General features: G+C 41.6%; 1 protein-coding gene across 2 annotated transcripts; it reads left to right on the forward strand.

The window, feature by feature from the left end:
* brwd1 (bromodomain and WD repeat domain containing 1) lies at positions 1 to 16,718 on the forward strand. Of its 2 annotated transcripts, none has more exons than XM_037268265.1 (44): positions 1 to 227; positions 331 to 389; positions 505 to 534; positions 734 to 793; positions 1,625 to 1,775; positions 2,043 to 2,141; positions 2,723 to 2,883; positions 3,064 to 3,285; positions 3,897 to 3,997; positions 4,519 to 4,589; positions 4,695 to 4,795; positions 4,892 to 4,932; positions 5,042 to 5,143; positions 5,578 to 5,731; positions 5,823 to 5,957; positions 6,139 to 6,267; positions 6,388 to 6,536; positions 6,660 to 6,736; positions 6,812 to 7,000; positions 7,099 to 7,282; positions 7,755 to 7,845; positions 8,344 to 8,466; positions 8,565 to 8,632; positions 8,784 to 9,042; positions 9,181 to 9,297; positions 9,385 to 9,492; positions 9,627 to 9,751; positions 9,862 to 9,944; positions 10,420 to 10,531; positions 10,628 to 10,689; positions 10,811 to 10,966; positions 11,040 to 11,160; positions 11,271 to 11,396; positions 11,477 to 11,543; positions 11,823 to 11,873; positions 12,024 to 12,149; positions 12,238 to 12,390; positions 12,481 to 12,626; positions 12,767 to 12,939; positions 13,122 to 13,241; positions 13,329 to 13,520; positions 13,590 to 13,913; positions 14,179 to 14,313; positions 14,383 to 16,718. In XM_037268265.1, the coding sequence occupies exons 1-44, from the start codon at positions 191 to 193 to the stop codon at positions 15,756 to 15,758; spliced, it is 6,666 nt and encodes a 2,221-aa protein (XP_037124160.1). In that variant the 5' UTR covers positions 1 to 190; the 3' UTR covers positions 15,759 to 16,718. The 2 variants fall into 2 exon arrangements, with proteins under 2 accessions (XP_037124160.1, XP_037124161.1); XM_037268266.1 differs by having other exon boundaries at positions 8,784 to 9,039.
* Positions 16,719 to 16,869: the final 151 nt, after the last annotated feature.

Below are 16,869 nucleotides of genomic sequence, written 5' to 3' on the forward strand. Positions count from 1 at the left end.
CGGAAGTAAGTGCGATCGCGGAGGCCTCATCCTTCCAATGGCGACTGCGAACTGGCTGAATACCAAACGGGAGCAACCGTGGAGGGGGTCAGACCTGTGTGACCGAAATTAAATAAATATATCTCATATTTTGCCGTTGTTACAAAGTTAGTCCAACATTGTGCTTCTCTCCATATTACGCCCGAGTCAAATGGCCAAAAATCGGAAAATTTCGCTCCTTGAAACGGGTAAGCCGCATAAGGAACCCCAATTGATCGTTCAGTTTACTTTGATACCGCTTCTGTTGATGAAATTACATCAATCGCACCGGGTTTTCTTTTGTAATTTCAGAGCTATATTACTTGATATCTCGTTTCCTAACAACGGGTCCGTGTCGGAGATCGGCTGAGGTGAGCTAGCATGCTTATCCGTTTGTGTTAGATTTCAAAATAGTTGCCTTAGCTCCTTGATACCAGCATTGGAAGATGTTATGACAATTAATCGCCCCTTTCCCCCGTCTTGCAGGTCCTAGTGAGCGAACTAGAGGAATATCAGGTACGTGTTAACGTTTCGTGTTGTGTGCTTGTATGCTATCCGGTGGTGGTGACTTGAGACTTTTAACTTGTTTCCACTTTTAAATGACTCTGTGTGTCCCAGCCGTTTGACATCACTCACTTTTTTATACAAGCTAAATGTATTTTGTGCTCCTGTTTTGTGTCGAGACTCCCGTTTTACCGAGCTCTGTTTTCCACAGCTCTTACCAAGGAGATTGGACTGGCTGGGAAACGAACACCCGAGAACATATGAAGATGTGGTACTAGTTATCTTTATTTTATACCATTATTAGCGTCATTGTAGTAAATGGTTCGCGACGCGACAGGATTCCACGTTTAGCGCTTGTTTACGCTCTTTGTTCTTATATCTCTGAAGTACTGTAGGCTTTAATCGAGCCCTGATTTTATACAAGGTCACAACTTGTCCTCTGACTCATAATTCGACGTGAATTCAGACAAATTAGCTAAAGACGTTCATATACGCTGAGGTTTTAATTTTTATTTTGCCACAACAGTTGTACCGCAGAAAGGGTGGGTAGTTTGGCTTCCCTTGCTGGCGAGGCCGCTTCATTGGCCAATCGCAGGCTGAAATGCGTTGTCTGCGCGTTGTTTTGCCTGTTAACAGCTCTGTGATTGGTCGATTAAAAGTAAAGACTTTGCATATGGAGCCACGCCTCGCGGAAAAGCTCCTGAGAAGCATAATCTTGACAGATTCTAGTCCGATGTAATCTCGTTAAAACACATGATTGTGAACAGTATACAGAGTAAATATATATGAATTGATGAGGAGCACTTTTCAGCACACTTGATTTCTCTGGTAATTGGGATGTTAATATTGTTACAAAGAGGGTCAGTGTCAGTTTGATGTTAGATTTAAGAACTATGAAGCTTTTAAGGATTTGTTTTTGTTATTTACATAAGTGCAACTTCAAAATACTTGTGTCCATGCTTTGATAGAAATGGGTAAAATGAAGTATCCAGTATGCGTTTCTGCAACACGGAAAAAGGTCGCACAAAAATACTTATTTAATTTAGTTAGTAATTCAGTATGTACACAGTCAAGATGCAGTTTCTCCACCACTCCCCCACAGGTTGCAGCCAACAGACATGTTGCACCAGACCATTTGCTACAAATATGTAAGCAGATTGGACCTATTCTTGACAAAGATGTGCCGTCCTGTGTCCCTGGCGTGCACTCGCTCCTGGGGTCCGGAAAGCAGTCGATGCTTAGGACCTCTAAAGGTACCCTTGTCATTTATTGTCTGAGTTGTTGAATGTTGGTTGGTTTGGCAAATTTATTTTTACTGTCTGAAATGGATTGCTGTTGCTGTTTTCTTGGCTCAGTTCTCTGACTTGTAATTTTAGAAGATGATAGTTGTCATAGTCACATGATTAATGGCAAAAATTAGATAAAGGGGCTTTGTTTAAAATTGTTACTGTGTTATCAAATGTGTTTAAAAAAAAAAAAAAGCACATGACTGTATGAGAACTTCTGAATTTTGTTTCCAGAATGTGACGGTGTGCGTTTGAAAAATTCATCATATGCAGCCCTTCACAGAGGAAGACCACCAGAGAGGCCTTTAAACAGCAAGAAACCTCCACATATAGGTAGGCGCCCTTGTACTCCACAGAAACCTGTTTTCAATCCGATTATACGCTTGTTCACAACCAAGTTATAAGAATATTCACAAATATACATTTATTGAGTGACATCCAGAATTCAAGTAACAAAAATTGTTTTAGGCCTCTGGTATTTATTTCACCATGTGATGATGATGCCCTCCCACATGCCTTCCTACATAGTGGTTATAAAAAGTCTACACACCCCTGTTCAAATGTTAGTTATTTTGGGACATGAAAAATATTGACCAAGGTAGATGATTTCAAAGCACTTTCATATACTGTATACGTATAACCTCAACTGAAAAAGAGGGAAAATCACCTGTGTTTATCTCTGTTGTTTGTTTTTAAATCCCTTTTTGTACTGGTTATGTTGGACATTATTGTTGGAAAAGGTAGTGAAATGAATGATCTATGTTGGTTTCATTTCATCTCGTGAAAACTTGCCATTTGAACAGTTGTGTTAGCTTGCATCGCTGTATCTCCTGTCCTGTCCATTACTGTGTCCTTGTTGGCATTGTCTCCATCCTTCAGCCCTCCCTTGAAAGTTTGCATCTTGTCGCCAACAGTGAACGTCTGTCGAGGAAGAGAGCTGACAGGAACACAGCGCTACAGCTCAATCAATCCTGTCAGCAACTATGGGCGCATGCATCTGCATCGGCGGATCCTGGGGCATTTGTCTGCTGTGTATTGCATTGCATTTGATCGCACCGGTCTCAGGATCTTCACAGTAAGATGGAATATAATATATATGCCTAGTGAAAACCATGACATCATATTTTCTGTGATTTTTTTTTTCTTCAATATAAAATGCATGCTGTGGTTTGTTTGATGGTAACTTTCATTTAAAAATATGAACACATCACACTGTATGCATGTTTTTTAATATTAGCCTTGCTGTCTTCATCAGGGCTCTGATGACTGCTTGGTAAAGATTTGGTCTTCCTTTGACGGGCGGCTTCATTCGACATTGCGAGGACATTCTGCTGAAATCACAGACTTGGCCGTCAGTTATGAGAATACGCTAATTGCTGCGGGAAGCTGTGACAAAACCATCCGTGTGTGGTGCCTTCGTACCTGTGCGCCTGTGGCTGTGCTGCAAGGACACAGTGGTTCTATTACCTCCCTACAGGTAAAACAATACCTCATTTTTAAAACAACGCAAAACAATATTATAGTTGGCCAGCTCTGAACTTATTAATCTTTGTTAGGGACCCACAAATATAATGGGTACGCAAAGTATCCAAACCGCTATTTTTTTTATCCTTCTTATTTAGATCCATATTTACATTTGTTCAGAAATATGTAGACGACTGTGCCTCTTCTGTTTGTATTTTAAGTTTGAAGTTTTTATAGCATTTATTGGCCATCTTTAGGAAAATTCCTGGTTGTCCCAAATATCTTTTGGTTAAAGGATTTGGAGGCCACATTGCGTTCGAAGACGTTAAGTGCAGCAGATTTTTTGTTGTTACTTTGGCCAGGTCCTTGCTCTCATTCTGAGCTCTTCTGCATTTGAGCTCATAATTCTCATTTGATCTGACATCTTGTAGTTGCAGGTTTATGCCTATCCCAATAAAGTCCTATCAATATAATTAAACACAGCGGAATGAAAAATGTTAAGTGGTCTGAATACTTGCCGTACCCTTTTTAAATACTAAAAGTTCTGCCCTTCTCCACACTGTTCATTTTTGTGATTTTTTTTGCCGTATATAAATTTGATTAATCTATCTGATTCACTTTCAGTTTTCACCATTTGCCAAGGGCTCAAAACGTTACATGTTATCCACTGGTACCGATGCTACGGTATGCTTCTGGCAGTGGGACGTCAACAACATTGACTTTAGGTGAGTGCAGCTTTAAACTGTCCCTCCCTTGTATTCTCACACATAATGGAAACGCTTAACCGATATAGGTCATGCTCATTTGTGGAGATTCAGAACTTTATTTGCTACTCTGCAGTTATGTGTGGTGGATGTCATTGTATTTCATTCATGAATATGACAACAGCATGCACTGCACCACACCTTCTGAATCATTTTAGAAATCAAGTCATTGAATGACTTATCATCTTAATTGTACTTTGCAGATGGCGTGGCCGTCTTGAGTTTTCCGTCCCCCATTTAAGAACTTATAAACAAATGAAAAAAAGAAATTCCCCATCATTCATATCTGGAAGGATTTCTATTCTATTTGGCATCTGAAATTTAGAAGACATTTATTTTAACTTTACAGTGAGCTTTGTAAGGATAAGTGGTTCAGAAAATGGATGGATAGGCAGGACTTTTAAGATAAAGTCTATATTTGAAATGTACAGTATAATGACTAACTAGAAAAATGCTGTGATCTTGACTATGTTCCCAAAAAGTGATCGTCCACACAAGTTTATAGAGCGTCCGAGACCTGGGGTTCAGACAGTGTGCTCCTCATTCAGTCCAGGTAATTAGTCCAACATGTAGACCACTATGTATTTTGTTTGGAAATGCATAATGTATCTTATTTCAGGGTTAACCCACAATAAGTGTTCCTTTAATGTTTTTGCAGGTGGAATTTTCTTAGCCACAGGAAGCACTGATGATGTCATCAGAATATATTATGTGGGGGCTGGAAGTCCAGAAAAGATAGCAGAGCTCCATGAACATACAGTGAGTTGACTTGTTTAAATTTTTAGCTGAATATCAGCTTTGTTTCAACAAATGCAGAATTAGCCTGTTAACTTTCTATTTGTCTGTTCCGTTTAGGACAAAGTTGACAGCATCCAATTTTGCCACTCAGGTGAAAGGTAATTAATAATTGACCTTATTTAAAAATCTCACTCATCAATGAATATGAATGCTAGTGTTTCATTAAATGAAAAAGTGTAATGTTTAAAGTTACTCTAACTGTATCAGGTTTGTGAGTGGAAGCCGAGATGGCACCGCAAGGATCTGGAAGCTTCATCAGCGCCAGCAGTGGCGATGCATCTTGCTCAACATGTCCACCACTCTTCCTGGGTGAGCATTGTGTCCATTGAAAATTATCTCCAGCTGACACTATTGACTAAAGAATATACCTACATCTGGATTGTAGTCCACAAAATAATTAGAAATTACACTGGTACTGTGTTCAAGTGTGACATGGATAATAGCCAACTCTTCCCAACAGGATCTTATTAGGTATCAAAACATGGCCCTGTTTGATGTCATGTGAATCGTTCGTCGGTATTACCAAACCAAATTGGTCGACTTTGGTACCTATTCTGAGACGACTTGTTTTAACTTGTTTTGATTGGAGTTACTCAACTTGAACAGATATTGCTAAATTGTGTAGTCCTCTGGAACAGGACTACTGTGGAATATGTCATAAATACTGCCATTATTAGACAGGACTTTACTTGAAAATACACATTGTAGAAAATGTATTAATAAAGTATGTGGTTGTTCTCTAGTGCTGAGCCAATGAGTGAAGAGGAAGGCTACTTCAAGCCCAAAGTCACCATGGTAGCGTGGGACCGCCATGACAATACAGTCATCACCACCGTCAGTAACTATCTGATCAAAGTCTGGAACTCCTACACGGGACAGCTGCTACATGTCCTCAAAGTAATACTGCGCAGCATGTTGCACTAATTATTAGAATTGTGACAATCAAGCGAAGCACAATAGAAGAGACTAATACAACCCTTTTTCTCAGGGCCATGAAGCTGAAGTGTTTGTCCTCGAGCCACACCCATTTGACACCCGGATAATTCTGTCGGCAGGCCATGATGGAAATGTTTTCGTATGGGATTTGATGCGAGGGACAAGCACACAACACTACTTCAACATGGTACACGCGAGAATTTTGATCGCATTACTTGATCACATTTATTAAGAAAATGTTCAATCTTGACATGACATTCTTTGTGTCTTTTTTCATATTTTCTTTTTTCCAATTGCAAAAGAAAAATAGGAAGTCCATTTTGTTGTTACAAAGAGGTTTTACTGTAATTTCTATGTCCATTGTCTAGATTGAGGGCCAAGGCTACGGAGCAGTTTTTGACTGCAAATTCACTCCTGATGGTCAACGTTTTGCCTGCACAGACTCCCATGGTCATCTGCTCATCTTTGGTTTTGGTAGCTCTAAACCTTATGAAAAGGTAAAAAACAAAAAACCTGCACTGAAGTATGTAGGAACTGTATGTAAAAATGTCTTTTATGGGTTGAAACCTACAGTCCCTAATGGAAATTATTGTCTGTTTCTCTTGGTCCTCATACAGCTTCCAGACCAGGTTTTCTTCCACACAGACTACAGACCTTTGATTCGAGATGCCAATGGCTTTGTGCTTGATGAACAGACACAGCAGGCCCCACATCTCATGCCCCCACCTTTTCTTGTGGACGTGGATGGAAACCCCCATCCACCTAGGTAGACTGACAGTTCTATTCCATCAGTATTCTACCTCTCTGAGTTTAAACTTCACAAAATGGTAATAATTGAGAAGAGATTATAGGCACTTTTTAATGAGGCATAAATTCTGTGCATTTGCAGATATCAGCGGCTTGTTCCAGGCCGGGAGAACGTCACAGCAGAACACTTGGTTCCTCAGCTGGGATACGTTGCTACAAGTATGAACATAGCTAAATATGACTGCTAATTTGAACTTGCGCTCTATCCTCATGCTTTCATGATTTCTTATTTAGGTGATGGAGAGGTCGTGGAGCAAGTGATTAGTCAGCAGACTGCAGAAGTTGAGGAGGTTGCCATCAGACGCAGCAGCCTACTCGACGAGGCTATCCGAAACCTTCAGCAGCAACAGGAGCGTCAGAACCAGGCTAGCTCACAGGGGGGTGCTGTGGTAATGCCACCAGCCCCAAGCACACCACGCAGAGGTATAATTATTTGGGGTTATTTTTTTGAAACATTTCCATCCTTATTTTGGTAGTGTAAATTAATACCCTCTGGAAATCTGTTTTTGTCATTACTGCAGTATCTGTAAATGATCGCGCCGAAGTGCAGTCTCCTCCAAATGTGGGTTTGCGGCGGAGCGGCCAGGTGGAAGGTGTCAGGCAGATGCACCAGAATGCACCTCGCAGTCAAATGGCCACGGAGAGAGACCTTCAAGCCTGGAGACGTCGAGTGGTGGTGCCAGAGCTCCCTGCGAGCAGCTACAGGTAGACAGAATCCTGAGACTACTGAGAATTGAATGTAGCTTATGAAATGGAACAGGTGCTACTTTTTTGATACACGCTCAGGAATTTTTTTTTAACATTTTGACTTGACACGCTTAATGACAATAATAAGCAAGCTGGACTCCCAAGAAAACCCACGCAAGCATGGGGAGAAATCGTAGACAGACAGAGCCCAGATTCCAACCCCCCCAGTCTCAGATCTGTGCAGCAGATGTTTATTATTATTCCTTTCTGTTTCCACTTAAAGTTCAATAGAATTTTTTTTAAATTCCAGCGTAACTCCATGTAATACCCATTGATCCTTTTCATCTGTCTGTCAGCATGTCTTCTCACTCCTATTCGAGCTTAAATGCTATTTTATTTATGTTTGTATTTAGTTTTTCTTTAGTGCCTGAAATAAAAATTCAATCAAATCTGTTAAATTTACATTGATACTCATCTCATTGTCTTCCAGGGGCCAGGTTGACATCAGGGTTGCCAAAGGAGATGAAGAAGTAGCCTTGTACAATGTGAAAAAGAGACGCATAATGTACAGCAGCTGTCGAGTAGGTTCTTTTCTTTTCTTACTTGGTCAGATTTGCTGCAGCCTTGTATTCCCAGCATAGCTTCCTCTCTCTTTCGCGCTCTCTTTTTTTTCCTCGCACTCTCCTTCCAAAGGCTGCAATTTGGGCAGGTCAAGACTTTTTAATCGATAATAGATATGTATTTTGATTTGTTTTATTTTATAGTGTCGTGGTTCCGTGCTAAGAAGTACATTCCGCAAGTTTTCATATCATTGTTTCGTGCAACATGAAGGAACGATTGCAGAGAGAAAGCCACAGATTTGGGGGATTTCTGATTTACAGGCTTATGCTTACGCCACAATTGTTTAGTAGAATATTGCGCAATTGTCTTTAAATGTAATAATAGGAATTCTTCAAAATTGTTCAGCCCTAATTTTATTTCTGTTTATTTGCTCTACATCAAAGACTGTTTCCCCGTTAGTCACAAACAATTTATTATCTAAAGCTTATGCAAACCTTCCCACATCTGTATTCTCTCAGGATGATTCTGATGAGGAGCCTCCTCCTGCAAAGCGAGCACAAATTCGCAGTGACACGGTGGAATTCATTGACCTGTCGTGTGAGGAGGGAGAGGAGACTGCAAGCTCTGATGCACACACAGAGGTATCACATTCATCACTGTCTTGAGACTTGTTTCAAAATGTTGTTTGGCTACACTCATTTCATTGAATAGTAAATGGCCTGCTGTGTTGTCTGTCCAGGACAACGACTTGGATGGCAGTGAACTGGAGTCATCTAATGACGAGGAGTGGAATAGTGACAGCGCAAGGTATTTACATTTCTCTGTATTCTTCAAATATCCTGCATGATTTCAGAAATCATCAATACCTGGCCTTTAGAATTTTAAAGTAGCACACTAACTTGCTCATCTATTTTCCTATGCAAGTGCAGTCAAAAATGTCATTCTTAAAATTGTGCAGTCACTCGTCCAGTGAGTATTCAGACTGGACAGCAGATGCTGGCTTCAATCTGCAGCCTTCAACTCCCTTATCATCGCGTAAACGAGTACGACTCCAGCTCAGCAGTTCAGAAGAGGAGGAGGAAGACAACGAAGAGGAGGACGAGAAAGAGCAGCAGCCGCAGCACCAACAGCATCATCAGCAGAGTGATGAGGAAGATAAAACGGGAACTAAAGGAAAAGAGAAGGCAAAGAAATCAAAGAACAAGTCTCCCAGAGTGAGTTGTGAAGCACTGGTATTGTAGAATATTTGACTATATCTATGTACCTGAATTAATTTGTGGGAAAAATTTGTATTTGACTGAAAACTTCAACTTCTGGTCATGTTACTCACTGTCTGATATATTCTCTTTCATCAGCGGCCAAAAGTCAGACCGTCTATCAACAGAGAGGTGTCCAACGAGTTTCGACCCTCGTTATGGATCACTGATGTCATTCCCAGGAAATCTCCTTTTGTTCCCCAGATGGGTGATGAGGTGTGTTTTGAAAAATTAAATCAGGAACTCATAATTCTCGCAGTCTTTTTATCTCTGGCAGTATTTGGTAAACCTCTTCTCTTTCAGGTGATTTACTTCCGACAAGGCCACGAGGCTTATGTTGAGGCTGTAAGACGAAATGATTTGTACCCTATCAACTTAGACAAGCAACCCTGGAAGAAAATGGAGCTGAGGGTAAGGCAAACTAAGACATTGAGGGCCGTAATGCTGTTAGAAAAATACAGTCGTGTATGTTCCATGAAATGTACCTGGCACTGTACAAATTCCAATTTAATGTCTTGAAAAAAACCCTGCTGCTTCTTTTCCAGGACCAAGAGTTTGTTAAGATTACTGGAATCAAATATGAAGTCTGCCCTCCGACACTCTGCTGTTTGAAACTGACTCTGATTGACCACGGCACAGGCAAAATTACAGACAAGTCCTTCTCTGTCAAGTAAGTCATCTGTCTAAGGCATGACTTAGATTGGCTAAGGAAAAAACAAATATAACCCACTTTTGGATTTATTTTACTCTGCAACACGTACAACTGTTTTCTCTTTCCAGATATCATGATATGCCTGATGTCATAGATTTCCTGGTGCTGAGGCAATGTTATGATGAGGCACTCCGTAGAAACTGGCAACCAGGTGAGTTAGCTTTATAGGGTATGTGAAGACAGAACTAATGTATGAAACTTGCATAGCAGCACATTCTGTACGATGGGAGTTCCCAGAAAACTGATAAAGATAGTAGGAATGGGCAATTTATAACCAGGTATCGATGCCAATACCAGTCTTATTTCACGGTATCAGTACTTGCGGTATTGGCCACTCTTTTGTGACCATTTTACCACCAGGAACCAGAAATGAGAAGAAAATTGCAGTTAATTTCATGCAATTTCAAGGCAAAGGTACTTGTGGTATTGGTGACTTAAATCGGTATCTGTCACTGCTTAAAAATTGGGAATTTGTAATGGTATCCTTCTGAAAAAAAAGTGGTATTGAACATCCCTAATGAATTGTTCTGGGTAATTCTAAGGTTTAGCGAGGGAATTTTAAGTATCAGCCTTGCTAGGCCTTGTTCACATTGACATTCTGGCTTTTTTTTTTTCTTTTCTTCAAGGTGACCGGTTCCGCTCGGTGATAGACGATGCCTGGTGGTTCGGCACCATTATTTGTCAAGAGCCATACCAGCCAGAATACGCTGACAGTCTCTTCCAGTGCTTTAAAGTCAGGTGGGTAATGAACAAAACAGTAGAATTTGCCTGGTTAAATTATGCCTTAGTCACAAACCTGATAGTTTAATCTTTTTTTTTTATTTTTTTTTTTAGATGGGACAACGGGGAAAATGAAAAGCTGAGTCCTTGGGATATGGAAGCAATTCCACATGATGGTAACATTGGGCCAAACATTCAGCAATATTCAGTTTTGTCACCAGATTTTGTAAAGACGCTCCCGGTTTATCCTTTTTTGTACAGACATTACCGATGGTATTCTCTCTCTCTGCTTTGCAGCTGTGCTTCCAGAGACTGAAGGGGGCAGCATCCCCGTTACGGCAGAGGAGATGAGCGAGTTGATGTACAAGCCTCTGAAGGGAGAGTGGGGGGAGAGGGGCCGGGACCGAGAGTGTGAGCGAATCGTCGCTGGTATAGGCCAGCTCATCACTGTTGGTGTGTATTGATGATAATAAATTGTCCCTGGATTAAAATCAACAAACTAACGCTCCGGTGTTTTGTGTTGCAGAGATTTCTGCGCCATTTTCTGGCCCCGTCGATCTTATCCAGTATCCCACCTACTGTACTGTGATTGCTTACCCTACTGATTTGGACACCATAAGATTTCGACTCTTAAACAAATTCTACAGGTCAGAGCTGTAACTAGACATCATTTAGGCAATGAACTCAAGTTATGCTTTGTTTTAAGGGCTGTACTGTATGATACGCTATGCACTGACACTGGAGTCTTGGTCCACAGACGCCTCTCGGCATTAATTTGGGATGTCAGATACATTGCGCACAACGCTCGCACTTTCAATGAGCCAAGAAGCAAGATTGCGCACTCTGCAAAAATCATCACCAATGTGCTGCAGAAATTTGTCAAGTAGGTTCTTGAATTTCCTTTTGCCGTTCAGCAATGTCATTGTCTAACAGATTTTGTGATTTATGTCCTTCTTTCTGTAGTGATCCGAGCTGCACAGACATCATGGACATTTATAGTGTTGTGGAAGAAATGGACGAGGATGATGAGGTACATCAACTATTTTTTTTCCAGGTTCATTACTATCCTACATCCTTAAATTATCTTGAAATATATATCTTTGCTTTGGTGTGTACTCATTTTTGCGCCATTGACGGAATTTCTTTTTGCAGTCATTGGCCCACAGCGGTGGGATTATTTTCTAGTCTAGTATAAAAAATAAATAAAATGGTGCTCACCGCTTTGTAGATGTTTGTAATTATTAAAATAATCTACAATTGAAGCACTTTTGTTGTACTTTCCAAAATTCATATATTTTTTCTTTTACAGGAAGCAGATACAGAGGCACCAGGAACTTCAACGGGACACAGACTGCGTCAGGTAAACATTATTACCAGATTTATCAGTTGAAACAGTGTGAAAGTTGGTGTCGGTGTGTGGAAATATGAATACGGATGGCGGTAAATATGGGAATCTTGAGATGAGAACGTCGTCATTCAGTGATGAGGAAACCTTCACTCCTAATTACAGCGCTCTGTGGAAGTGCTGCCAGACAGAGATGCTTGGAAGGAGCATTGCAAATATTTGGTCGATTACATATTGGACTGTGAGGACTCTGAGCCGTTCAGACAACCTGTGGATCCTGAGAACTATCCAGTAAGTTAAACACTGCTAAAATCAAAATGCTTCACCTCAGTTTCTTCATTTGATGTTGAATTCTTAACCGTTTGCTTTATGTCACCAGGACTACCATGATATTATTGACACACCAATGGACTTTGGGACTGTGAAAAGGGCCTTAGGGGAAGAACGCTATGAAAATCCAATAGAGCTTTGCAAAGACACGCGGTTAATATTTGCAAATGCTAAAGCCTACACACCCAATAAACGGTCCAAGGTAGGGGGGGGAGTTGTCACAATTAGAATTATTACAATTTCATTCAATTTCTTCTTTTTAAGGGTATTTATGAGACTTTTTTTTTTGTAGATTTACAGCATGACCTTGCGGCTCTCTGCCTTCTTTGAGGAGCAAATCCGAACAATCATATCAGAATACAAAACAGCAGTGAAGAGCAGTGCAAGGCTCCGTCGCAGCCAGCGGTTCAAAAAGAAAATGCAGCACGATCCAACAAGGTGTGCTTGTTTTGCTTGCCTCCATGTGTGAAGGCATGTCAAAACAATGAAATGACATTGATGTGCAACTATGCAATTCATGCTTACGTATTTTATTCATGAATCATTGTCTGCTAAGTTGTCTCTCTCTCGGTCTTCAGTCAAAAGAGGGATTTTGTGAAAACTCGGGAAAAAGTGGAGTCCGTGTCTGGGACCAAATCTACCTCAGCCAAAGCGTCAGTTCCTGAGCGGGCAAGGAGGCCACGAAGAGGCAGCACCGGTCACAGCTCCTCGGAAGATGAATCTGCTTCTAAAGGTGCTTCATCGACAGCAGGTATATAAGAAATGTAGTCATTTGTTAAGCAAATCATTTGCTTTGCTGTGTTTTGCCATGCTCATAACCCTTTTCCTGCAAATCAACCATGGGAGTCATTTTGTAGCTAAGAAGTCTGAAGCTAGCATCTTCAGAGGTTGAGTGTGTGTCATTGTGAGGAATTTCGGCCGTTTCTTCTTCAGAGTCCGACAGTGAACTATCCGACTCAGAGGAGGAGACGCTTCCAGGTTCCTCCAAACACCATCAAAGCAAACGGAAAGCAAGAGTTACAAGAGGCAGCTCTTCCAAGCATCGTAACAAAGGTCCCGTTGTGCCTCTTGTTGGCGAATAAGTGTAATGTATTTAGTATTTAAGTTAGTATTTATTCCTATGCAAATATATTTTTGTAGTTGCTGAGAGTGACAGTGATGAGAAGGAGGTTGAGGAAGAGGACGAAGAGCCACTTGACAGTGAAGGGCAAGAGAATGGAGACGCATCTTCCCATTCTTCAGGTCGCCGCTATCACAGTAGGGCAGCAAAGAGGAGGACCACACGACTGACCAGAAACGCCGCCGCTGCTGCTGCTGACAGAAAAAAGACAGGTAAAAGTTTGTCATCCAACCTTTTATGACGCAACCGAGCATTATGGTTGTGCAATACTGTGAATGCAGAGGGCAGAGTGGAGATGAACGGTCACGCCACCCGGTCCTTTGCGAGGGATAGACGTCAGCTGCAGGACTCCGACAGAGGCTTATCACAGGGTTCCGATGGAGATGAGGAGGAAGAAATTACCATTCGCAGATCGCTTCAGAGGAAAACAGCCAGGGTAGCTGTTAACAGGATGAAACTCCTTGAAGCGTCAGACGAAGAGGATGAGAAGGTGGAGGACGATGACAACGAAGAGCCAATAAGGAGCCGCCTCCGCAACACTTCCCGGGCCAGCAAACGGAGCGCTGTGCTTCAGAGCAGCTCTGAATCAGATGGAGAGCCACAGGGTGGGTAGCTGTGTTCTTCGTGCGCTGACAGAGCTCAGCCCTGGCAGGCTTTGTTTTTGGTGCGTAAAGTTACATTTCCACCAAAGTGGTCCTGTTCAGTTCAGCTCAGCTCACCGAGGCAGGTTTAAATCTAAATGTAAACCTTTCACCACAACCTTCTTGTTAAGTGCTGGTCTCTCAACCACATGCCATACTGCCTTGACAATAATATTTCTTGACAAAGCTTATTAATGCAAAATTTTTACATCTGATTCTTTTGCCCTAGCTTCTGTCAATTCAAAGGAATTGTCTGAAGAATCCCAGGATGAGGAAAATGGCAATGGCAGCAGCTCTTCAAGCTCCTCCTCTCACAGTAAGCCAAACGGAGATACAAGAACGTCAACCAACAAAAAGGCCAATGGTGTGTTACTTAATCTTTATATTTAAAAATGCAGAAGTCGGTTTAATCAAATCACTGCTTGACTTGCAGGAACTTCGACTTGTGTGAATGGACATGCCCCAAAACACAAGTCAGATAGCAGCTCTGAGCAGGAGGAGGAGGAGGAGGAAGCTGCAGAAGAGAGTTCAGGAGATGCGGAGGAAGAAGATGCAAAGGAGGAAGATTCTGCACGTCAGAAACCAAGTAGAAGCTCATCCCAGAAGAGTAGGAATACCATTGAGGAGAAGGAAGCTGAGCGGGAGGAAGGAAACACCAAACGAAGGGCCACCCGACGCCAACTTCCTGTAAGCTCAGATGAAGAGGACTCTCCTCATCAAGGGCCACAGCAAAATGGAAGAAACAAGGAGGACACTCTCCTCAAAGACTCTAAAAAGAGTAAACTATCAATGTCTAAAAGCCAAGATCAACAAAAACCTGCCTCAGCTCATAAACCTGATGCAGGTGATTCCAAGGTGCTCAGTCGTATGTCTAAGAAGTACCACAAGAAAAGATCAAAAAAAGATCGACAAAGTGAAGCTGAAAGCAGTCGCTCCAGTGGTGATTTTGAGAGCAAGAACAGGAAGCCTGCAAAGAACATCAAGTCAAAACGACCACAGGGCGACACTTCTGCTTTTGAGAGTTCTGAGCATGACTTTAAACCCAAGAAGTCAAGGAGAAAACGCTCCACCGGTTCATCGGACGAAGAGTCGGATGAGTCGGGCAACGCGTCCAACAAGCGTCTTAACCTCAGAGTGCTGCCGAAAAAGAAATATATCAGCGACAGTTCTGCTTCTGATGAAGACTCTGCAAGTCAGAGAAAATTGAGAAACGGGAACAAAGCAGGCTCAGTTCCGAGGGAAGACAGCTGTAAGACGAACGAGTCGAAGAAAACCACTCGAAACGAAAGCAGGATTCAGATGTCTTCCAAGAGAAAACGAATTTACACCTCAGGATCTGAAGATGAAGAAAACGTGCCAGTGGCCAGGAACAACAAGAATAGCAAACGTCCTAAACGGGAACCAAAACAAGACAAGGAAGAGAAGGCCGATTCCCAGTCAAATTCCAGTGAGGAGGAAGTACATGTTCGCCGCTCACGCAGAGAGAAGAACGAGAAGCTGTCCAAACACAAAACGCGTAAGGAAAGCTGCAGCAGTAATCACAGTTCAGACTCTGAAAGCGAGCAGTCGTCCACAGCCAGTGAAAACTCTTATGCCAGCTCAGGGTCCCACAGCAGTCCAAAGAGGAAGAATCCAAGACAGGCCCAGCATGGCCAAAGGACTGCCGGTCGCCAATTAAGGCAGCGCCGACCACAAGTCGTCTTGGAGGCAGAGGACAGTGACGAGTCGTACAGCAAACCACAGAAAAAATGCCGCGTTAACACCCGGAACCGCGGGAAGCGGACTGTCAATTATCACGACAGCGAGTGAAGGCTGAAGAGGGTTGACAACTGGAGAACTGTAAAGACACTTATGGTAGCAGCACTGGTTTCCTTGAAAAAAATGCTGTGAATTTGTTTCTTTCAGGGATATTTATATTTTCTATGAAAAGCGCGTTTATAGATGTAATACAAATTCTAGCATTTGAACTGCTGGTCTTCACGAGAATACAGATCAAAACGCCACCTGCCAATCCTGCTTGCTGTGATTGTGGCCAGCAGAGTAACATTGTGAGGAATCTTGGGTGCTATCTAATATACCTCTGCTAAATCTAAGCATATTGCTGGCTTGCACTAAGAAACACTGTAAGGAGGTATTTCATACACTAGTTTTGCATTAGAAACTCAGGGGTCAACTAAGTTTACTGTAGTCTCAGATGTGCTTTTTTGTCAAGCTATCAAATGGATAAGCATCAATTCCAGGTGGGAAAACGTCGAAGCACACGCAACTGAGACAAAACCAATTCACAATGTCACTTAAGACTACAGCACTCCTTTGTAAATCCATAAATACATTTAATTCTTTTGTCTGTTATATGAGCCAAATTAAATGTTTCCCCATTGTTGCTCTTTTTCTTTTCTTTAGATTTGTGTTGTACATGTAAATAGGTGTTTGTTTTTGATGGAGAAAGAATGGATTGGCCATTAGTCAGTAGCAAGATGTTTATTTAAAGCATTTTTTTTTATTTTACTAGAAATTTTGTCTTGCCATATGTCATCAATTGGTACATTTTTTTGCCAAGTACGAGTAACCAGATGTACTTTTTGCAGAATACTGTGATTTCTCATATTGGGAAGACTTTTGTCATGTGTTACTTTCAGTATTAAATTCTTTCAGAGTCGACTAAAACATGGTTCAGTTTGGTTCATGCAGGATTCCCTTAATGCAGTTGCTTTGACATTTTCGCAATGGTTTTCGTAATACACCTTCAATAAAGCAATTTTAATAAAACGATGTGTTACATTCTTCCAGGAAATGCGTGCTGCAACACATGGAGTCAAATGTATAGAGATTGTTCGTTTGTTTTTTTTTTGCCTTGTAAGCAGGGGTACCTGTTATATACTCCACGCCAATAGGTGGCGGTAATACATTTGAGTTGTCA

The sequence above is a fragment of the Syngnathus acus genome, chromosome 13 (genome assembly GCF_901709675.1).
Source record: "Syngnathus acus chromosome 13, fSynAcu1.2, whole genome shotgun sequence".
Classification (NCBI taxonomy): Eukaryota; Metazoa; Chordata; class Actinopteri; order Syngnathiformes; family Syngnathidae; genus Syngnathus; species Syngnathus acus.

What these genes read in the sequence shown, in the direction of transcription:
- brwd1 (XM_037268265.1), top strand. Translation starts at nt 191, where the DNA reads ATGGCCAAAAATCGGAAAATTTCGCTCCTTGAAACGG. An exon ending in AATTTCGCTCCTTGAAACGG is followed by an intron (nt 228 to 330) that starts GTAAGCCGCATA and finishes TTGTAATTTCAG; the next exon opens with AGCTATATTACTTGATATCT. An exon ending in GTGCTGCAGAAATTTGTCAA is followed by an intron (nt 11,397 to 11,476) that starts GTAGGTTCTTGA and finishes TTCTTTCTGTAG; the next exon opens with TGATCCGAGCTGCACAGACA.